This window comes from Melanerpes formicivorus, unplaced genomic scaffold (genome assembly GCF_026170545.1).
Source record: "Melanerpes formicivorus ecotype bairdi unplaced genomic scaffold, bMelFor1.0.p_v2 SCAF_29, whole genome shotgun sequence".
Lineage (NCBI taxonomy): Eukaryota > Metazoa > Chordata > Aves > Piciformes > Picidae > Melanerpes > Melanerpes formicivorus.
Genome location: NW_027142381.1, coordinates 7,007,558 through 7,031,692, shown reverse-complemented (window position 1 = coordinate 7,031,692; position 24,135 = coordinate 7,007,558). Strand labels below are relative to the sequence as shown.

The 24,135-nt window shown below is 42.1% G+C and overlaps 1 protein-coding gene across 2 annotated transcripts in view; it reads right to left on the bottom strand.

Annotated features, from left to right (window-relative positions):
- The window catches only part of VMP1 (vacuole membrane protein 1), a 74,595-nt gene that overhangs the window by 11,109 nt on the left and 39,351 nt on the right, over window positions 1-24,135 (bottom strand). For both annotated transcript variants that reach the window (XM_068154820.1, XM_068154821.1), the window contains exons 9-11: window positions 11,770-11,850; window positions 8,636-8,752; window positions 6,108-6,169 (exon numbers count right to left, since the gene is read on the bottom strand). In XM_068154820.1, coding sequence (XP_068010921.1) covers window positions 6,108-6,169; window positions 8,636-8,752; window positions 11,770-11,850 — 260 coding nt within the window. The remainder of the gene's footprint in view (window positions 1-6,107; window positions 6,170-8,635; window positions 8,753-11,769; window positions 11,851-24,135) is intronic.

The following is a 24,135-nucleotide window of genomic DNA, read 5'->3' as shown; positions in this document are numbered from 1 at the left end:
AAGGAAAGATGTGCCTCTGAGGGTCCCTTCCAACCTGATGCAGTCTATGAATCTCTGTAAAAATCCATCCCACAGCTCAAAAGCCCTAGTGACAGGCACCAGATCTGGTTCTTTTAGCCATCCCTCCCTCCAAAGGAACTGGAAGCTTTGCTCCAGCATGGCATCAACTTCCTTCTAAGCCACACATTTTACAAACGACTGAAAAAACAGCTTCCAAGGGAAATGCTTTTGTGCCACTGGACAACCACTGAAGCTGCTTAACTTGCTCACTAAGCAGAGCACCTTTCTTCCTGCAAGTGAGCTGAACCTTTAAGGGTTAATTTTTTTCCAGACAGTGATCTAAACAGGCTTAACGGTTAGTATTTTAATGAGCTGTCATTTCCTGTGCTGATAAAGATTCTCACAGTATTTAAACCATCCATTTCCCTGAGGCTCCGCCAACACCAGGACCCTGCAGTGACTCAGGGTGGACCTCAGCCTCCTGCTTGACTCAGCCCTGACAGATGATGCTGCAGCGAACCTGGAGCCTGGCTCAGAGCACTCACAGCAAGACCTGGGCTCCCAAATCAGAGGAGTAACCACAGCCTTCAGCTTCTATCATCACCACTTCAGCCTCAGAGCACGGGGTGAAACTCAGATACTATCTGCCTTCAGCCTTCTAGAACGGCAGAAAATAAATCTGGTTTATGGTCAGGACCAACAGAAACATTCTGGGGGTTAAAAGGCTACTTGGCAGATTCACTTGCTTTACAGGAGGAAGAAAGAATCTCTCTCATTTGAAGATTACTAGGCTAAAATTGTTCCACATTTGATGTCATCTATACCTGGGAGCTATGCTCCAATACCCCCAGTAACAAAGATGGCTGCAAAACTTCCCCCCTCCCCACCCCCCCCTTGGGACATTCTGTTATGTTAAAGTCAATGCTTTCAAAAATAGGAATTGCAACATCTCAGAACTGCTGGTTCTTAACTGTACTTAACATTGCTTTTTGTGAGGAAACTCCTGTTGGTATTTTGAAGATAAATTTTTGCACACAATTTAGAAAGCAGCAGCTCTGCTGGTTCAGAGTGAAATCCTACAAGCCTTTTGCAAATAAACTTTTATACTTCTGTTGTGATCCACTGGAAGGTTTTCAACACCAAAGCTACTCAAATTTCATCCACATCTGTGTCCCTTTCAAGGAGCTAAAGCCTTTTTTGTGCAGAGCTGATCTATTGTGCACAGGGTGTATTGTGAGGGCACAGTCCCACAGGTTTCTGATATACTTGTGGGAGGAGAGCCATTGATTTATTGCACCAAGAAATGCCAGGTGTACTGCTATAACCTTCCAGAAGCAGTTCTCTCAGGAGATTTGGAAGTCTCTGCCCTGTTACCCAGCCACTTCAGGTTGGTTTTGGTTCAGTTCTACTACAGAGATTGGAACCTATCTTTCCAAGTACCCTTTAATGAAGGTGCCAGTTCAGCAGGATGTGGACTCTCTGGCACACACGCAAACCAAAGGTCCACCGAGTCAGAAGGTGTGGTTGGCAGATCAGGCCTAGCTCCTCTGACACTGCTCTGGCCACAGCAGCACCAAATGAAGCATGAGATGACCTTGGGGTCATCCCTTACTGAAGGCCCCCTGAAATCCCATGGCACAATGTACATCAAAGAAAGGCTCTATCCACCCCAGCACTGACCCCTTCTATCGCTGTAGCTTCTTGACTCATACTCTAAAGAAAGAACTTAAACCTAAATCGTGAATTAGTTTGGAAATGATTAACACAATCTTTAAGCAAAGTTTCCAGTTACATCACTCAGCAGTTGTACTTTTTCTTCTGAAGGGAACATCATGCTCCTCACAAGAATCAACTGAGATTAAGTTGTGAAGCAGAGAATTACAGCACAATAAATAGCAGCAAACTGGTTTGTCAAGGCAGTGGTTCAAGTAACTGTTTTTCCTTTAAGACATGCAATGGCTCACAGCAGCCTGCAGAGCTGGGGAGCATGAAAGTTTGCTGCACAAAACCCCAGCAGGTTAAGAGCCCCTTCAGAAGCACTGATGTTTTGGGGTAGATCTTCAGTGTTTGCTGATTTACACTTTGCAGTGTTAACAGGGCACTAACAAACTCACTTCTGAAAGTCCATGGAAGCATGCAGGTTTTTTTTTAACAGGCATTTCACTGGCTTCTATGAAACTTCAAATGACTTTATTGACTCACTTCATTAATTGAATTGATTAGCTTCTACTGCTCTTAAAATTGGCCAGGCACCATTTGCTACAGGCAGGGGCTCATTCTGCTGAGAAGATGGCATGCCTGGTGCACCAGGAGCACCCCTCAGTGCTCACACCTCCCCTTCAGTGACTACCACAGCCTCTAATTAAGACATTCTGCAGCCTGCTGAGTGAGTTTATCATTAACAGCAGTCAGAGGGAATCTCTGCCTGAAGGGTGGGTTTTGTCCCCGAGGGATGCAGCCCTACCACTTGCCACTGAAGTTCAGAAGCTGCTGAGGTGAAGGCCATGTGCTATCTGATGCTATAAAACTCCTGTTTATGCTATTAAAAAAGTGTTTATGCTATAAACCCTCTGGTTTTAGGTTGCCTGGGGAGGTTGTGGATGCCTCTTCCCTGGGGGTATTCAAGGCCAGGTGGGATGAGGCCTTGAGCAGCTGAGTCTAGTTGAGAGGCATCCCTGCCTTTGTCAGGGAGGTTGGAGTAGATGGTATCTGAGGTCCCTTCCAACCTAAGCCATTCTATGAACGTTTTTGATGGCTATTGAAGCTCTTAACTCATTTTCACCCAGCATGAGCTGGGCATGCTGAATTGAAAGACAAACAAAGAAAAACAATCAGATTTTTTTCTTTCTGAACATCTCCCCAGAACTGATGGCAGCCACTTCTGTGGATGCTTCGTGCTTCCAGGACTATTTCTTTTAGTAATTTTCTGGGAATTCTTAATCCACATTAAAAACTGCCACTTCAAAGAAAATATGATGGTGCTTAAAAGCAGTATTGCTCAGTGTGACTTCATAAACAATCCTGCAGCTGTAGGTAGACAAAACAATGTAATGGAAAGATTTAAGAGCCAAAAGAAAAGCCACAACACACATGATAATTAAATATTTCAAACAGGCTAGGTTTGGCCCCAAACCAGCATCAAAGCTGGTTAGAAAGCTGATCAGGGAGTTAAACCCTCCTTTGAGTGACAGACAGCAAGACACAACTCTCACACGCCAACTTCCCTGACAAAAGCTCCTGAAGGTAACACAACCTGAGAGAAAACATTGTCCCCTTCCAGCATTTTAAACAGCAACAATACAACTTTGAACTATTAAGTGGTAGAACAGGTTGAGAATTACTAGCCCCATGTGAGCTACCAGTACCTTCCTAATCCTCTTCAGCTTTGATTTCCAGACTCCTGTTGGCTCCACTTTCAATCCAGCCAGGCCTCCTTGTCCCAACAAGGCTTGCTGCAGCACAGCTGCCGTTTGCCCTGCTGCTGCCACCACTCACCCCTCTTACCTTTTCCTCCACACCACCTACCAACAATGCTGAACAATTTATTTTCTAAACAGCCTCTTAATTTCCTGGCACTTTGTTTTCCACCCCCCTTTTCTTTATTTATTTATAAGAGTATTTTAGGATCCTTTAGTAATGGAGACCTAGACAAAACTGTAAAATCAAATTATCCTAAATGGTAATAAACCAGCCTGGTTATGGCAGGCTCAGTGTGCAATGCCAGCAGCAGCAGCCAGCAAGACAAGCAAACAACTGAGCCAGGTCTGCAGGTGAATCATTTTTGACTGAGCCTCATGTAGTTACTGAGAAATTCTCTCTGGCTTATAAAAATCAAATAGTCTCAGACTTTATCTCATAACTCAATCTCCTGTCTAGATTTTTAGCTACCTTGTATATTAATATATTCATTATTTCAGAGTATTGTGCTTAGACATTTCCTATTGTGCAAGAGCAATATCCCAGACTGAAAAAGTCTTAAGTCATTGTGTGGGATAGCATTGGATCAAAACAAAGTTACTGACCATTAAGCAGAGCTGTATTTTAATTTAATAACAAGGGATTTGATACAAGCCATTGTTGAACATGTTTTATACTCCACTCTAAAAGAAATTGATGAGGTAATGCCAGCAGACAGCTTGAGAGAAGTCAATGATACCAGGACATTCCAAAAATCTCCCTGTCTCCCGAGAACATTTTTTCACTCTGAGATCAACCATCTAATAAAATCCCAATCCAACAGAGGTCTTGTGAATGCATTCACAGTAATTTGATGCAAAATTATCTCCAAGACAGATGAAGTAGGGGGAGAGGAAAAAAAAAAAACCACCAACCCACCAACCTTCTAGTTTTGGCTCCAAGATTTGCAGGAGAGTAAATCTTTGGAAGCATACCTGACCTAGCAGCAGTGCTGATCAAAAGGCAGCAGTAAATTGTTGAGCGCTCCTACTAAGAAAAGCTAACTAATGATGGCTAAAAGGAGCCAAGTCTCTCTCCCTCTCTCTCTCTCTCTTTTTTCCTTTTTAAATAATGTTCAAAGCAACATATTAATTTTGAAGTTTGGTACAAACCAGATGCCCAATCAGAAGATCAGGAAGTAATAAAGTCAGGATTTGTTTCATTAGTGAAATGCCCCAGAATGTTTCTCCTGACGCTCCTTTTGCTGGGTGTGCAGCATTACTACTTCAAGTTTACATATTTCATAAGGAATTGTTTCCAGACCTTCCTCCCTTCAAACCTTGCTTGAGGAGTGTTGCTTTTTGTGCTTTATGTGAAAACAGCTACTACAATGTGGACAGCAAAGTGTCAACCAATCTGCCCCACGTAGCAAGTGAAAGACCTTGGAAAAGGAGACGCCTCTTGGCATTTATTTTGTGGCTCCAGATTAGGTCTCTAGTTTAGGAAAAAACTAAACAAAACAAACCCAAACAAAGGAATAAAACCCTACAACCCCCCCAGAAAAACCCTCTACCAACCCCCACAACACCAAGGCTTTCCATTTAAGCATTAGAGAGACACATTTCCAACTTTAAACCTCCACCCCTAACATTAATCTGATCAGTGCACTGAAAGCAGGCAGTGGCTTTCCTCTCCCACAACACAATTGTTCCTTTGAAGACCTGTGCACGGATTTCTGATGAAATCCATATGATTTCATCCAGTTGCCTACATCCACACGAATTAAGCTGCATACTTTGCATTCAAGCAGTCTGTGAGACTTCTGCACGGTTCGAGAGGCACCGCTGCCACGCTGTTTGCTGGATTAGCAGGCAGGAAATGCTAACCATCAACAATGGATCTTAAAATCACTCAGAATTTCATGACTGAGCAGGTAGAGATGGAGCCAAAGCCTAACACTTCATCCTCAGTGTCCAAGCTTCCCCTGAACTCAGAAGCAACATTTAAGTCTGCTGGTTTAATTGTCTGTCTTTATTTCCTCCTTAACTGTCACCAGCTGGGATTTGCTTTGCTTGTTTGTTTTAAAGTGAGATTTGAACTTAAAAATCAATCAATCATTCATTCCAATCAATTCCTAACTCAGTCAAAAAAGAAAAAAAAGAGAAACTTTCTCAAAATCCATTTATCCACAACAATAAAAGGACGTTTCTCCTATGAAAAAACCCTGAAGTTTAATGGAATGGAGATAAAACTCCACTCACCAAGTTTCCCATTCAGGTATTTGCTGAGAGATTGAAAATGTACAAAGGAGGTCAAACTGGGGCAGATGTTGGTTGTCAAGCTGGGACACTGCACAAATCACAGCAGTTCTTTCCTTGTTTTTGGGTCAGATGCTCATACTACAACATCAAATGAGGGCTGTAGAAACCCCCAGTTTATTTGCAGCTAAAAGTGCAGCTGCCTGTAACTGGAGGAGCTGTGTTGTGTCTCTGGGTGTAAGCTGACTGTTGGTACTACACACTCTGATGGCCATCTGACCTTTCTTGGGGCACTTGAAGCCCTTGAGGTGAGGAACAAAGTTGCAAATAAAGACCCAAATTTTGTGCTGCACTCAGGAGGCAAAGCACAATTTTTCAGCACATCTAATTTGACTCCTCCAGTATTTTTCCACTGAATGGGTGAAGGTATCAGTGTGTCAAAGCATTACTCACCCGATGAGGGACACCATCTGCTCCACTATATGTTTGCTGAATGTTATAATAACGAAGAGTTTCTGTCGGAAGGAAAACATCAGTTAGAGAAACATTTGATCGGAAGGGAAGCAGAGACAATGGGCTGTGACAATTGATGTTCCTTTCCAACCAAACCGCTTCTCTCCAGCCCTCGCACACAGTTCTCCCTTCTCTTTTCTTTCAAGAGCTTTATTTGTCAATACTCTTTAATATGAGGCAGGGGAGCAAAAAGCTGTTTGTTATCCTCCTTCCTCAGAGATTTCATTTCTTGCAGTGTTTGTGGAGCCTGTGTCGCTAACCGTTCGCATCCTCCCCAAACTGAACTCCCCAGAAGCTCAAGGTCACTTTACTCCGTCAACAAAGTTTTAATGGAAAAACAGTCATCACTGTGCAGAGAAATTCACATCCCCTCACACAGACACACCAACTTAAAGATCACTGAAGTGAAAAATAAGAGAGCCTTTACTTCCCTAGTTCATGCTCTTTAGACAGAAGCCTAACAGAAAAGCAGAAAGAGCAAAGGAAGAGCCACCAGGTACCTGCTGTTCAGAAAGATTCCCTGTCCCTAATCCACCAGACTATTTGGAACAGAGTGATTTCACTAACAAACTTCTCCAACATGTGGCTTGCTTTGCAGAAAATCCAAATGTCCATAATTTTATCCCTCTCTTCCAGCCCAAGTTAGGATGTTGTTAGAGCAGCCATGGCTGATTCCACTTCTGTCATACGTGACAGCTCGTACCCTTGCAAAGGGTGAGCAGGGCTGTGAGGAGCTGTGTGTACACACAGGAACAGTTCCCACAGTCTCCTCCAAGCAATTCAAACATGATCTAACGAGAACTGCATTCACTAGTCTGGAAAGAAGGGATGTGACTAGCAAATGGGTTTGTGGTCTGGAGGAAGGGGCCAGTTAAAAGCAGCTCCAGGATGGCCACTGCACCAGAGCCACTCGCTTCCTGTCTAGAGAAAGATTTCATTAAGAGCCTTTTCCATGACTCTTACATTTCCTAAATTCCAAATTACAGCAAGATCACTGCAAAACATCGAGGCTATTGCACAAGAGCATGCTTGAAACCAACCATCTCCAAAAAGAGAGTTCCAATAGCTAACCAGATTACCAAGCAAGATGATTTACCAACTGTACAGGACACTGGGAAATATTTTCTCACTTACATTTGATCTGAGCATGGAGCACTATAAATTACACAGCAAACATTCTGCTAGCCACACAAGATAAAACAAGTAAAGACAAAAAAAGGAGTAGTACACAATTAATAGTTCACTTTTCTGTGCTGCCAGAAGAAGTTCCAACAGTACACAGATCTAAAAGCAGAAAGATTTAGACAATATAAAAAGAACTGAGGAGAAAAAGTTGTTCTGCTACAATAAATGAAAGAAATTTGAGATGTCTGTTTATTTTCTGGTTTAGGACTGGTCAAAGTAAAACAATCACTTACAAAAAGATAGGAGAAGAAAGAAAACATTGAAGATTGACCTCTGTTCATGGCAAAAGGAAGGTTTTTAAGCAGCTCCATGAGGGTACTACAGGAGTAATTTTATACTGCTAATAGGTTCTGCTATTTCAATGTAGTGACAAAAGATTTCCAAGCAAGACAGCTACAAGCACTGCATCACTCCTAAGAGATGCTTAAAACCTCCAAACCCCAGCTGAAAACACTGGTTCTGACCATTACAAAGAGTGAGGTAGTTCATGACAAAGCACTGACCACAGCCCCCAGTAAAGAGTGGCCAGGGAATCAATCCATCATCTGTCTCTGGACAAAATGGTGATGCATGTTAAAAGGGATACTGGAGATTCTGACTGTCACATTCAAAACATCCAGGAAGGCTCTGAGCTGGGGCTGGACTAGATGATCTTCAGAGGTCCCTTCCACCCCAGTGTATTTTTGATTCTCTGAGGTGGCAAGAAAGCCTGGACACACTCTGAGGTCAAACTCTTTCAAAATAGCACAGACCAAGAACAGCAAAAACTGCCAACCATGCTCAAAAGCTATGGACAATATGCCCAGAGCCATCCCCTCAGACTGCTTTCTGCAGGGCCTAAAGCTGTGGGGGCTTCCTCTGCACACTCAACTGAGATAAAAGGGAGCATATAAAAGTGTGGCTTAACTGGCCAGGGCAGGCTGCAGTGCTCTGTGAAACCAGCATTTGTACCAAAAAGGCAAGTTCATTATGAGTACCAAGTCCTTTCAGTCTGGTAAAAATCCTAGGTAAATAACTTGGCTAACCACCAATTTCCTGAGTGGTGTAGGCAGCAAGCTCATTAGTTTGTAGCTATAAATTACTCAGTTGCCTACTTTTGAGAGCATAAGAAGCCCAGCAGATCCTTTATTGTAAATCCTTTGCACCAAATTAATTTCCATTACTTCAGGTCAAGAAGGGAGACTCCAGAATTCATTATGAAGTAACAGTCAAAAAGAAAACAAAACAAAACAACACAACCCAAAGTCTTCACCCCAGAGCCCCGAGGGAGGTGTAGTACTTGCCTGGATGTGCATTTTAATGACTGCTTTCCCAATCAGGGTTGCACCAAAGAAGGTCCAGAAGGGAACCAGAAAGTGTCCACATGTTATCCCGGCCAGGTCAAAGAGAGGATTTGGAATCTATGAGGTGCAAGGGAGAGAAGTTCATGAATTGCAGCACTGACTGAGATGGAACAGGAACACAACAGACTTTGAAACCCTGAAAAATGAACCTTTTCCCCTTACTCAACTCCATCCCAAACTCTCCTGCTTCAGCGCTTACAGAAATGTTAACGTTGCACCACATCACTTAAGTCTCTGGGATTCAGCTAGACAGCGTCCCAGACTGTTCCATTCTCATGGTCCCTTCCTTACCCCTGGATTTTGCATAACAATGATAAATAAATAAAAAGTTCACCAAAAAAAAAAAGTCGATGTGAACTGCCCAGAAACCACAGCAAAGCCTCTCTGAGTGATTTACCAAACTGTCTCACTGACAAGCACATCACTCTTGGAAGGCAGTGCTCAAAACCCATCCCAAGTGATTTCCATCTCCAAGTACATTAAAACCTGGCATTTCCAGCCAGATGTATCCAGTTTAGCAGCACTGATTAGATTTTATTAAGCATATGCAATTCATTTAAAATTAAAAGTGGTTTGGGCTTGGGTTGGTTTTTTTGTTGTTGTTCTTTTGGGGTTTTATTTTCTTCTTTTGGATTGCTGTTCCTGTTCAGCCGCTGCCTCGGCGTTTGGTGTCGTGATAACTCTGATACTATCTGCAAAGTATTTTGGAAGCTGAAGCAAGAAAGCATCCAAATTGCAGCCTTTCACACTTCACAAGGGCAGGATGTCTGAGTGCACACATGGGGCATGTGTCATGCACAGTAGCAGCCTATCACAGGGCTAATCCCCTGCAGTGTTTGCGCTGGTTTGTTGCACAAACAAATAAAGGGGAGACTTAAAAGACCGAAAAGACACTAAACTGTGCAACTGACTGAAGGGAAAGCTGCAATCTCTGAGAAAACTTAGGAGGGTTATACTTAGCTGTTACAGACTAGCAATTCAAATTTATGAGCACCCACACCACCACCTGCATAGGAGGAAATCTGAAACGGTCTCTAATCGTGCCCCCAAACAGTCTCTCGACACGCTGTGCTTCAGCTGAAATGATTCTTTCCCTCTGACAGATGTCTTAGGCATAGGAGGCTAGTAAATTATTTACTCATATCATAGCCAGATCATTCTGCTCTTCTGAGCCAAGCCTGCTCCAGGTCTCAAATGTGTTCCTTGTTCGTTGGTCTGAGATTTTCTTCACAGAACTGTTCTGGTTAGAAGAGACCTTTAAGACCATTGAGTCCAACATCCAGCCTACAACTACCATGGCCATGAAACCATGTCCCCTACCATGGCCATGAAACCATGTCCCCTACCATGGCCATGAAACCATGTCCCCAAGTTTCTTGACTCCACCACCTCCCTGGGCAGCCTGTTCCAACGCCTGGCCACTCTTTCAGTAAAAAAATTGGTCCTAATCTCCAACCTAAACCTCCTCTGGCACAATTTCAGGGCATTTCCTCTCTTTCTATCACCTGATACAAGGGAGAAGAGCCCAACCCCCACCTCACTCCAACCTCCTTTCAGATGGTTGTAGAAAGCTGTAGGTTCAGAGTACATTTTAATCACTAGCAGCATAGAAGGATCAGGGTGCTTTTGGTAGGGGTAACTGTGATCTCCTGCCTACATTACACATAGCACAGTGAAGAGTTACTCAAGAGTTCCACACCAGGGTATATTAGCAGGCAGTGAGGTTTGCTCTTTGCTTTTGTACAAACACACACAATCAGTACTGAGAGCTGCCACAGCAGCCCCAAAAGACAGGAGGGCAAATTCTCACAAGTCACAGCAAGGATCTTCCAGGGCTAGTTCTTGCTTTGCTCCTTCCCCAGAGCTGCCTTTACAAAGGAAATAACCTCCAGACAACAATAGAGAGCTTTCTTATTGCCACTAAACAACATTACAGTCAGTTGACTCCACTGGATAAACTGGTAAAGGGTTAAATTTGATTTGGTAGTGGCTTTATGTAGCGTTTAGAAGCCACGGCCTGACAAATGACCTGCAGCTAGGACAGTCATTACCACTGCACAAATAGATCTCTAATAATAAAACATACACTTAGATAAGATACAGTTTAAAATCCAAAAGTAAGGGGAACCAGTACAGGAGACAACTTCTAGCATATGGAGAAGCAGCAACAAGGAAGAGGAGCCTTAAATCAAAGCTCTGAAAGCTTGTGGGGGAACACACATGCTAGGAGCATACGTTGGGGGCTGCCTTCCTCACCTACAAACAACAAAAATGTGTAGCTTTGAATCCCTGTGCTTTTCCAATGCCTCTGCCAGATTGAACCCCACTCTTTTGATTGCTGCTCTGCAGTTATTCTGTAAATATGTCTACAAACCCTCAAGTGCCCTGTGGTGGAGTCATGGTTCCTCTTCCCTCATGGTTCCTCATCCTTCCCCCAACCCGGAGCTGCCTATATAAGCAGAAGGAAGCTGGAGCTCAGAGCTGTGCAGAGGAACAGTGCAGCTAGTAGGTAAGAAGTTAAGCAAATGTTTAAGTATTACTAAGCAGGAACTATGCAGAGTTTACACATCACCTCTTGTGTTTACCAACTCCCTTCCCCATGTTCACCATTTATCCACACTTCACATTGCCCGGCCACTCCAGTAACTCATCCCTGCCATCTCCAAGCTGTTGTTCTGATGACACAAGGCAGACAGAGCAGCCTGTGCAAGGGATGTCTCACAAGATGGTGACTAGAGGGTAATGAGTCAGAGGAGGCAGTGAGGGAGCAGCCCAAGAGCTTAATGGATGGAAAGATTTAAAGAACAGCTTGCAACCTACATCTGCACTCTAAACATTAAGACAGTTCAAAAGATCAGTAAACAGAAGCTGTACGCCAGCAACTACAATCAGCTGAATCCTTTCCAGCTAACACAGGTTACTTGCATTTCAGTAAATAGTTAAAATAGCAAAAATTCAGGAGCCATATGGACTCAAATGAAACCAAGTCACTGTTCACAGCATTAATTTCACTGCACTACATTCAGGCTGCAATTGGTGATGATCAAACCCCTCTGTTACTGAAATGAGCTTACCGAGGCACAGGCCAAAATGCCAAAGAACCCAACCTTCTGCACCAGGTTCTGCACAGCCAGTTTGGCCCGGGTGGCAAAGTCCTGCAAGGAAGAAAACAAAGTATTAATGAAGCAACCCCAAAATGAGCATCTCTCAAAATGTGATTTCAACACCCTCCTGGCTTTGGGATGTCCTAGCTAGTAAAAACTTTTAGAACAAAAAGGCCACTTTGAAACTGGCCTTAGAGGGAAGAGAGAGAAATTCCCAGTGCTCAGTGTGAAAATCTGCCACGTAACAAGTTCTGGTTTTCAAAGCTCTGCAAGTGGCACTAAGTTCACACCACCAAGGAAAGAGGTTTTCTACTATTTATTTCCCCAGATCTGTGAAATGTCAGTGATGCTTATACCTTGTTCTTTAAACAAGCAAAGGGAATTAATTCCATCAATACCATTTCCAGTGTTAAAAAGATACTTTCTCAGCACACAGAGACAGAGCATGGTAATCCCTTTACAGCCTCAAATCTTTTCATTCCAACCCAGGCTCTCAGTAAGAATAGTTAATTCCAAGTAGTCTCACCAACAGGCTTGTAAAGTTCATTAACTCCACAGGGTCAAACCTGAAACACTGAAAAGGTGGCAGACCAGGTAACATTTGAGCTGCTGGGTCCAAAGCCACGCTAAGAACATGCTGCCTGCATTTACTTTGTGATGCCACCTTTCACAAACATACTCCTGACAAACTCCTGAGCCCCAAGCTTCATCAAATACACATTCAGCATTTCAAAAAGCAGCATTAAAGATTCTCACAAGCAGCTTATTTGAATGTGAGAAGTGAATTTACACGAGAAGGAAATTGTTTTGAAGGAAAACTGTCGTCGTGTCCCCCCCCCCCCCCCCCCGAAAAGCTAAAATCAGGGTCGGTGCTGCCAGTTCAGGCTCGGCAACAGCAGCTCCAGAAAGCTGAGTGTCTTTGGTGAGGGCAAACTTTAGAAGTAATTATTAATTCATTTACAACAACCTAGAAATAAGTGATACAAAGCTGATTGTTTTTTAAGAGCAAGGCAATATTCACTGATTTACACTCTGCAGAAATCTAGCAGAGAAATTCCACGTGGAAACAGCCTGAGTCAATAATTAGTGAGAGCCTGAATTCCACAGTTGGCTGCTGAAACAGAGAATTTGGAGTATCACTAATTATTGATTAAAGCAACTCCCAAGGTGATCCAGACACAAATTTTATCTGTGCAAGTTAAGCTTGGTTGCAGTTGTGTTGATCCCTTCACTACTACACACCGGAGCAAAAGGACATTAACAAGCACCTGACAATGTTCTCTAGCATTAAATTCTGAACAGGAGAAATGACAAAATTTTTAAGGCCAGATTAAGCAAAAATAATTTTTTTTAATGAAGATAAATAAATGATAAACTACATTTCTAAAGATAAGTGAATTCCAATTTGCAGTTACAACTTAGCTCTCACACCCTGCTTTTCAAGGGGTAACTTTCCCTCATGACAGTGCTTTGAAAATAATCAAACTCCCTCTCTTAAAAAAACCAAAATTCTTATTAAAATCAGAATGATTCTCTTGATTTCTCTTCAGGTTTGAAGAAATAATCCAAATCCTTCAACTCAAAGAAAAATGCCAAAGAAATGGCAATTCCTACACGACTTAGTGGGACATTTTTAACCAGAAGAGAATAGGGGAAAAAAAAAAACCCTTTAGAATATTCTGTAAGGGGTGGATTTGCTGACTTTCAGCAGGAGTCACACTTTGGGATTGTGAATGTCTTACTGCAGAATGGAACAGATGAAATATTCTCTTTTTGTTGTGAACTTCTTGCTGGGATTTTTTTCCTATTTTACTTCTCTGACACATACAGTGTGCAGGAGTGACTGAGATCTGCTCTCAGCGAGGCTGTTGCTGAACACTTGAACTTGGGTGAGCAAAACCAGGTCTACAACACATCTATGTGACAAGTAATTTTTGTTTTCCTTCATGTTTTTTTCTGTTTAAAAGAGTCTGTTTTGACACCAATTGTTATTTATAACAAAAATGTCAATTTACCAGTGAGCTGAGCCCCAAAACCTTGCCACGTTGAGGGCAGCTTCTTCTCAAACTAAAATTCCCTCATCACCATCTCCAAGTTAGCCACCAACCCCAAACCCCAAGTGAGTATATGATCACTAGTGGGGTCAGCACTTCAGACACCTTCAGTCCCACTGAGGAGGTGAACTGAAAAAGGATGTGAGCCTTCTGCAGCCCGGGAAGGAGGCAGCAGCTATTCCAATTCCTTAGCCACATGGTGAAGCAGAATTGTGCCTTCAGAATGTCTCTGCCGATTAACTTTAAGTGTGCTAAAGCCCCACAACAGCAGACTGAGAAAGTGCTAAAGCCCCACAACAGCAGACTGAGAAAGTGCTAAAGCCCCACAACAGCAGACTGAGTCCTTTAAAAAGGTGAACTGAAAAAGCAGTGGAATTTCATCAGCTGTCTCCCCTGTGCACTCCACACCAAAGCTGAATGTGACCATGAGATTTTCAGTTCCTATTCCCTTCAGCCTTTCACAATGCTCGCCGGGTTACAGCAATATTTTCACTTTTATAAGCCCATAAAGATTTTCTTTATTCTTCCCCCCCCCCCCCTTTTTTTTTCCCCCCTTTTCCAGCTCCATAAATCTCATTGTAAAGTATCTTGCAAATAAAAATGCTACAATCCAATTATTCAAACAGGTCCAGGATGGGTTTCAGTGGAGGTAGTTTCTATTCTAATTTTACCCTATATTTACTCTCTCTTCATTTTCACAAGCTGGAATTGGGTGGGTGCTAATAAGCTTCTCTAGCAAGGGACCTATAAATTAATGTTTGTAGCAGAGCTGCCTTAATAAACTATATTCTCCTAATTCCATATAAACTGATTGCATTAACTTGGGGTAAGCACAATGCAGCATTTTTCACCAAACTGCTTTCAGATAAACAGCTTCCCTCACCCACATTTCTGGGTTCTGCTGCAGGACTCAAGGCTGCCTTGGAGATCATTTTTAATTCCTCCAGTTAAAACCACCACAATTTTTGTTCCAAAATTCATACTGAAAGTGTTAAAAGAAAAAAAAATAATAAATATAACAAATAAGTGTAACAAGTTCACCTCTCCCAAAAAAGCCCCAAACCAACACTGGGATAATTTTCTATACCTTATTAATTCATATGTTTTAATTATTTTATTTCTAATGTTCCTTAGCTTATTAATTTGATTTTTAAATCATTATTTTTTAATTATTCCTTAGATTATTTCTTCTTCTTCATTATTTTTTGGGTACATTCTATTGTGCTCCATGGAAAGCACAGCTCTAGCTTAAACTCTTCAGTCAACAACTTCTACTTTGTTTTCCATTTTCAAATGTCCTAAATAAGCTCAAAGAAATAAATTGAAGATTTTTTTTTCCCCCCCCATCTCTATTCTATAATCTAATGCAATCACAGCTACAAATAATTTGCATGGTAATACAGACAGCAGGCTTGCAGCAAGCAATGCATTTCCAGGCTCAACATCTACTTTAGTGAAAGCAAGTTCAGAAACGCTGCTGTTTGCTTGCTTGCTTCCCTCAATTCCCTTTGTCAAACCTTTGCCATATCTGCAATAATAAAAACCCCCCAACCCTTAAAAGTTTCATTTCTCAGAGAGCACAATCACCAATTTCACAACTTCTACCCATTTCACAACAGAATTTGTCTTGCTATAAAGCCTGCACAGGGAACAACCTTTTCCTCTTATTTTTCAGCATTTGACATAGAAGCAAAAGAACCTGCAGAAGTTACAGCCTTGTAAAATAAGATTCAATTAAAAGCAAAACACAAGCAAACAAAACCATAGAAGTTCAGCTACTTACAGGCAAAACATTTTCCCCCAAAATTAAAGTATCTAGACTGGACTCGACTCTCGGCTAATGTGATTCATCCCCTAGAACATTTCAGGGTACTTTAGCTCACTATGTTCCTTTCAAAGATGATTTGTCTTTTTTGGTTTGGAAATAGATTTCCTGTGACTGCCACAATCCAGGCAAAGGAAGGTTAAATGATTAAACATTACTTCATTGGGTTAATCATCGGATCTTAAGAACGGGAATGGAAATAGGAGGCACAAAAAGGTCAGTGCTGAAATACTGATTCACAAGGCACAGCTGGCAGCTTGAGGAAGTTTGCTTCCTATCTGCCTTCAGGAAAATGGGCACATTTTAGTGATACTTTTCAGTACTTTAATGTTGCAAAGGCAAAAAAAACCCTCCCAAGCCTCCAAACCTAAAGGGATGGTAAAGAGAAATTACAGGTTTTGCTGCTAAGCAAGATTGACCCCAATGTTCCTCCTTTAAATCTGTATTAGTGTATCTTGGAGTGTAACTGAACACAGGCCATTTATCCCTATAAAAAAGCTTTATTTGAAAGAGTGGATGGATGGCCTTTTCTTAGCTACTAGGCTTCATCCCATCCCTGTTTTACTTTGTTTCCATTCCTAATTTCATAGATCCACAGAATAGAACTACAGGATCTTTAAGGTGCCTTCCAACCCTCTGCCATGGGCCAGGACACCTCCCATCAGCCCAGGTTGATAAAGGCCTCATCCAGCCTGGCCTTGAACACTTCCAGGGAAGGAGCATCCATAGCTTCCCTGGGCAACTTGTTCCAGTGTCTCCCCACCCTCACTGTAAAGAATTTCTTCCTAATATCCAGTCTAAATCTCCCCTCTATTTAACCTCTATTTCTTCTTTCTCCCTCCATTGTAAAGTAAGCTACATCAGTTCATCTGTGCTTGACTGAAGAACTTCTCACTAGATTTAGTTAACCACCTCAAGAAATATTTAAAAATTAAAATAAAATTCCATTTTTACTCTTTTCCTTCTGTACAACTGATTTATTTAGCAGAAAACAAAATGGTCACAATTTCAAAGTGAAGCCTCTTCTTTCTCCACCCCTAAAAACAAAGACTATTGACAGATCCAAAGCAAGAAACCGGTTGATGGTTACCAAAGAGCTCTGAATTACCAGCACTGGATTGAATCCCATAGTCCTTCCAGAAACAACCCCTAAGACTTTGACAGAAGAGATTTTTTTCCTTGCACAGATGAGCCTGCAATGATTCTGTGATATAACAGTTTAGTTTCTAACATGAAGTTGCAACCAGTTTCTAGGAGCATCAAGAAAGCTCTGACTTCCTATGACAAGCCGACTCTCCCTCGCAAGCAGCAGTGAGGAGAGTTGTCAGTCTCTGAAATATATGATCCAGAGTTTGAATGATTTGAGGGCCTGAAAAGCTTTTCCTCTACCACAACTGGCTGTTTTTTTTCCCTGCTGTACTTTACAAGTACTTTACAAAAATACATTGGTAATATTGCCAGTTGGCAGTGATGCCAGTATTAATGCAACTGCTCGAGCAGGGTATTCATTATCTGGCAGATGGCAGCCTTAAGAAGCTCCAAATCAGATTCTGGAAGGCTTGGGAGGGGTTATGCAGGATTTATTACTCTAATAAAGGAGAGAATCATGAATGAACATTAAAAAAAAAAAATCATAAAGGGAAAAAAAGAGATCTGAACAAGGAAGACACTCAAGTTAATGGAGAGGTAACTTGGATGTGAGGGAGAAGTGGCCAACACTTGAAGATTTGAGGAGGAAAAAAAAACTCTCCTGCAAGATTTGAGGAGGAAAAAAACTCTCCTGCAAGATTTGAGGAGGAAAAAAACTCTCCTGCAAGATTTGAGGAGGAAAAAGATCCTTCAAGATTTGAGGAGGAAAAAGATCCTTCAAGATTTGAGGAGGAAAAAGATCCTTCAAGATTTGAGGAGGAAAAAGATCCTTCAAGATTTGAGGAGGAAAAAGATCCTTCAGGATTTGAGGAGGAAAAAACTCCTTCAAGATTTGAGGAGGAAAAAACTCCTTCAAGATTTGAGGAGGAAAAAACTCCTTCAGGATTTGAGGAGGAAAAAACTCCTTCAGGATTTGAGGAGGAAAAAACTCCTTCAGGATTTGAGGAGGAAAAAACTCCTTCAGGATTTGAGGAGGAAAAACCTCCTTCAAGATTTGAGGAGGAAAAAACTCCTTCAAGATTTGAGGAGAATTTTTAATATTGTTATAATATTTCCTTACTACAAACACATTTTAATTAGCCAAAGACTAATCTGGAGATTGGGTTTTTTTCAAGGACTGAAGACAATGCATGAAGCTACCGTCTCAGATTATTAGAATGATAAATTCCTTAACATTTAAAAAGCTGCCTACAAAGACAGTGCCCCTTTTTATGTAAAAATCTGAGTTATGTTAAAAATGAGCTGCACAATATTTTGTTTCTTCTGGCTTTCTATTACAACACAATGGAATCAAACACAACTTATGGGAGAATGACCATTTGTGGTTAGGCAAACGAATGGTAGAATTTCAGAGGACTGGGAAGAATTATTAACTCATTGAAATAACGTATTAACTGCAGAGGAGCAGCTCTAAAAAAAGTCAGATAGCTACCTACAGGCTGAGAGGTTACAACATACATCATGCCAAGGAAGCAGGAGATCAGCAATGACGTTTAATGATCAACGTGGTAACCGGGAGTTAAGATGAGGAGAACAGAGATCAAGATACAGTCGACAGTCATTGCCTGTCACTGCCAATACTTCATAACTCAGTGACCAAAGAAACCATTTCATACCTCTCCTGCAAGACATCAAAGATAACAGACTTCATGAGTAAGGTTACAGTAAGCTGCAAGCAAGAATATTGTGGAAGTGGTTCGTGGTGGTGTAGATCTCCCACTCCATCAGCTGCAACATCTAAACACACATGGTAAGGGCTGTGGTCCAGGACCTCTCAAAAAACCACACTCTTTCTCAAAAATACTTTCAGCTTAACAGAAGTAAGAGGTGAACTATAAAGGGGTATTTCTATCTTGATGCCTGGAGAAAAAAGGGTGTGAGAGATGAGGTTTAAACTTCACACTCAAAACTCTGAGGAAGAAAGGCCCTGCCTTGGAAACTGGGCTGCCAAAAGACAAAGTTAAAAAGGGCTGTCAAGTTTTACTGCAAGCAGCTAAGGGAAGGTGGCAGATCTAAGCAAGCACTTTAGTTTGTCAAAATAAAGGTGTTTACAGACAACAGGCTCAGAACAGATGTTCCAGATGAAGAGGAATGGCTAAAATTCTGTGCTTGAGAACGAAAAGAAATGCCCTTCAGAAGAAGCCTGTGTTTTATGAGACATTATATTCTGGAAAAGGAATAGAATAAAACCACATCCATGTTGAAAACCAGAACAGGACAACATGAAGACTGAACAGCAATGAGACAGGGCCCTTGGCTTTACAGGTTTTACCACAGAGGAAAGAGGAGAGAGCAGTACCTACAAAGCCTCATTGCACAGACTGTGTCAGAGCTCTGAGGACTTTTAGCTACTAAGATTTCAAACCATTATTCAGAATGTCTGCAGGCAAGGATGAGCACATTGTGGGCACTGCATACCAACCCCAAGTCAACAAGAAATCAAATACACAGGTGAATTCTTCTCCTAGCCTTTCCCAGGACATGAACACTGAGCACAGATTATGAGGGAAATGCACAGATTTGTTTCCACATCTTTTTGTGTCAGAGTTCTTGAGGCTGGTTGCATGCTAAGGGGTGATGCTGCAATCCACAAAGATAATCAGAAAGATGATCATCTCTGGGACTTTCATAAACTCAGACATAAGAGTAACTACAGTTAGTTCTCATGCCAGAAAGATTGAAGTTTTTCTATAGAAAACCTATTGTCCTGGTAAGCAGATTTGACAAGCACTGGTAGAAAAGACAGATGCAAGAAACCATAGATAGAGGCACGTGCAAAGCTGAATCCTTTGCAAGTTACGTGGGAGCAGAGTATGACAGAGTGAAGTGCTCCCTCCAACAGCAAGCTTTGCTTTCCCTGGTCATTAATTTTAACCTGCCTTGGGGTAAAAGTGTGAAGCTTCCAAGTAATGGATCCATTCTACAGTAAATAAGACCTCCCATTAACATGAGTAGGAAGGAAGCCAACCAGCTCTGGATTGAACAGACTATTAGCATCAGGAACTTCTGGGCATTCATTTCATTAACCAGCTGTACCATGGCAAGAACGTTTTATTTCCCCTTCTTTTCCCCCAAGGTCTAGGAGAGAGAGAGAAAATAGCAAATGCTTCTTCATAATCAACTTCACTCATGAGTTTTAGTGTCAATATTTTAGACTGCTACAGTCCAAACCCATTTGCTGAAGTTTGGAAGGGATCTACCCAAAATGCACAGAGATTACAGAGCTGGAGTTAGGAGGCACCCCTCAACTTAACACCAGAATTTTCCACAACTAGAACTGAAGCTCTCAGGCATCTACATAAAAAGTCCTTTTGCTTCATACTGTAAGAATAAAGAAATTTTGTAAAGAATAAGACACAATTAAAGGAAACAGTCTGAAGGAAGAGGAAGGAGCATGTCCTTTCAGCCTTATCAGATCTGTCCTGTAAAGCAGTAGCCCTTTTAAGCACATCCCCTGCCACCCCTACTCCTCAGTTCAGGTCTGTGCAGGAGCATGAAGCAATATGCCCCCCTTGACACTCTGCAATTTCATAATGGTGCACAAAAGCAGGAAATAAAATTGATTCTGTCTTTGCTTGCTAAAGAGCTACTCTCTATTCACATCTCAGAGGATCTGGTAGAGAGCAGATCCTGCAATCTGTTTGACAGAAGAGAGCTGTCAGTTGATGGAAAAGAGTTGTCAGTTTGCATGCCAGGGAAGCAGCAAGGCCATTAGGACAGTCCAGCGTTGGAAGAGATTAGCCAGAGGGTTTGTGCAGTCTCCAGTCTTGGAAGGTTTCTAGACCAGACTTCACAATGCCCTGAGGCACCTGAGCTATCTCACAGGCAACACAGCTCTGAGCAAAACCTTGGACTGGAAACTGCCTCAGGTCCCTTTCAAGACGAATTTTTCTGCGATCCCATAAGGAGATACTAGCAGCCACCTACAGAGAGAAGAATGAAGTAAAAGCATATCCTAGCTCTCTGGTTCCCACACACCAGCCATTGACCTCTGCAGCCTTTGCTTCTACAGTTGAAAGCATATGCTGGCACGGCCTCCACCAACGTGCTGGCTGCCTAAAATACCACTGCAGCTGCACGGCCACTGCTCATTTATCTCAAAGCTACAGTTGCAATTAGTTACTGTGGCCACAGGTCTGCCCAGCCTGTTAGTGTGTGTGTGACAAGCAGCTCCAGGATGTTGTCTATTATTTTTTTCATCCTTTACAAATCATCAAATCCTATTTTAGGGCAGTTTAAGATCCAGGTGTTGTAAGGAAGGGCTCACGACTGCTGGGATACAGTAAGTTACTGCTTTGCTTCAGCCACCATCGTCAAGGAAGCAAGAAAAAAAGTTTGATAACCAAATAGACCTTTGCAATCTACAAATCAGAGCCAAAAGCACTGGCACTGAAAAAGCCCAACAATATTAAATTGATACATTCACTAAGTTCACCACAGAGAACTTGGAAATAAGCTCAGGAAGAAAACCCATGCACAGAAAAAAAATAATCACTTGTGGAATAAAAGTGAGTAAGTCCTTACACGGTCCCAGCTGAGCCAGCAGATGTGCAATGCTTAAGCATACCTCTCTCTTGTTCTCCCTGGGAAGTAGCAGAGGTTCCCAGACAGCTCAGAAGTGGTCTGCATACCAGACTCTTGTACAACACAGATATTTGAACAGTGTCTGGAGCAGGGGAAAAAAAAAAGGTAGCCATTTTCCTGCTTCTGATACCATCATTTGTTTCTATCAGTTACTGAAGGCTCTCCTTGAGAAAATATTTTGGAAGCAGCTTATCTGACCCAAACTTTTTGATCGTTTATTGGTCTTTCTCAGAAGTGAAATATCAAATATTTAAGACCAAGCTGTTCACTTAGAAACTTGTGTTGAGTATCCCTGAGGCACACAGACCAGGGCATGCAGATCCTATGGCGGAGTTCAGCTAACTGCTTCGCCACAACTACAGCAAAGCTGGTGACATTCTTTCTGAAAAGGTTCCTTTCTGTTGTAAAGGGAGAGATTTGTTAGTGAAAAAAAATTCCTCTCAGCTAGTATCCTAATCTTCAGTGAAAATATTGCAGACTCCTTCCGTGGCTCCGATTCAGGTACTTGCACATCGAACATTAAAATCGGACAGGGCTGCCTAAGCAAGTTTTAGGGAGCACACATTAAGACAAAGAGCCTTCCAAAGAAGACTGTGAAATAGTCATCTCCAGATCACTATTAGCAAACAGCAATGTAACCCTCACTGCTGTTTTTTCCTTATCTGTAAGCAGGTGTGCAAATGAATAGAACAATGCAGGCACAAGACTGCCCTGTTCCCCTGCCAGTGTCCAGAGAAATCCAGCAAGGAGGTGGCTTACACATTTGTTACTCATAGTTCCTATTGTCTCCCCTCTGTCTTTATTAACTCTTTGCTACCTCTTTTCTCAGGAAGTCCTCTAGAACAAGTTCACTTAGTTAAAGCTTTCATTGGCTCATTTTAAAGCTTCAACTCAGTGATTTTGGAGAACAATTTAAAACTAAGCTGTGCCTGACCACAATCGCTCCTTACGGTATTGTCTGTGGAAAGAAAAATATCCCCAGCCACCACTTTACCCTTAGTTCCCTATCAGCTGCCACCTCACCCTCATGCTATAGTACTCATAGGAAGTTTCTGAAGCAAAGCTTCAAAGTTTGATTAGTTTTTGAGTTTCCATTTAACTATGGGGCAAGACAAAAGAGGCGAGATCCCTCCCCTACATACCCTAACAAACGCAGACATCAAACTTCAGCGTGAGAAGACAAGCCTCCTGGTGGCCACCCATCAGGCAGCCCAGACCAAGCCCCAGCAATCTCTTTCTTGTGCAGCACAATTAATAAAGAGAGGAAGCTGATGAGGAAAGGAGTAACTGGAAGACAGAGCAAGAGGAATTCTGAGCAGCATTTGATGTTGGGTTTAAACAAGTTATTTCTGGGAAAGCCAAAAGAAAAGGGGAAAAAAAAAAAAAGAAGTCAAGGTTTTCCAGTTATTGTATGTGACTCTACCACTTCCATTTTTATGATAACTGCTCTGTAAAAACCTGCCTGTGGTCTGCTTTGACTTCTTTCTTTTTTCTAATTATTATTTTCCTTGTACTGAATGCCCTTAAAGCCCTTTGATTAAACAAGCCAGCAGGAACTTATCCTTTTCAAGCAGGAACTTATCAGGTACGAGCTCTGCTAGCTTAATCAGAGGAGAGATCAATTTTTAATTTGGCCACCTTATTTTACACTGCTAATTAAGTAACATTTTTGCTTATTAGTTGAACCTAATCATTCCATTTGAGTTAAGTCACAGTGTCATGTCAGAACACAGCGCTGGGCTCTCCAAGGAGCCCTGGCTGGGTGTGGTAAGCGTACTTTGTTCTGCTTCTGCGAAGAGAAACCCCACATGAAGATGTGGAAAAGCAATCCAGCTGAAGGCAGCAGACCTTTCAGAAAGGCTGGAAAGATGGGTTTAACATGTGGCTAACTGTCACTATCACAAAAGTTCATCAGTTTAACTCCTTGCAGACAAGAAGCCGACTCTGGGAGCAGGAAGCTGTTTGGTGGAACTCCTGACGCAATGCAACCGAAGCAGTTGCAGCTTACTTTAATACAAACCCTCTTGAGTCCACGTTGACAAATTCTTTAACAAGCCCTGTGGTTACAGGGAAGCTGGTTTCAGTCTGAGTCATTCCTGTTCAAACAGTTTACTGGAAATGGAGGGGAGGGGGAATTTTCAGAGAAGTCATGTGATGGCCAGACAAACCACAACCAGTAAAGGTTCAGTGGAGTCAAAAACAGGTCCCAGCAACAACTGACATTCAGTGTGCAGATGGCACTCAATCATCTACAAACCAGTCCTGCTGCATCTCTATGGATTTAACCCTTCTGCAAGTTTGTATTCTTCCAGAAGCAGGACACAAGTTCAGAAAGTAAACAAACAGCAGTGGCTGATAGTAACATAGGCAACTAGAAAATATTTTCACATGGAAATTTGGCTGCAGCAACCCCACACAGAAGCACAAGCCTGATGGGTAAATCATTAGTTCTTAAAAATATGCCACTTAATGAAGCCAAACACTTAGAGTCGTTAAGGATTAGATATACAGCAGAGATATTAGTACTTTTTCTCCTCTTAGTAAGGAGTACCATGATACAGCAAGGGCCCACGCAGCATTCATCATCACCAAGTACCTTGAGGGAAGCAGACATTAAAAGCTTCATTTTCACCAGAAACCCCTGTCAGCTTTGAGTTTCAGCATGACAGAGAAGGGCTGAGAATACTCAGCAGCCAGCAGATAGGGAGCTGGTGGAAGAGTCCC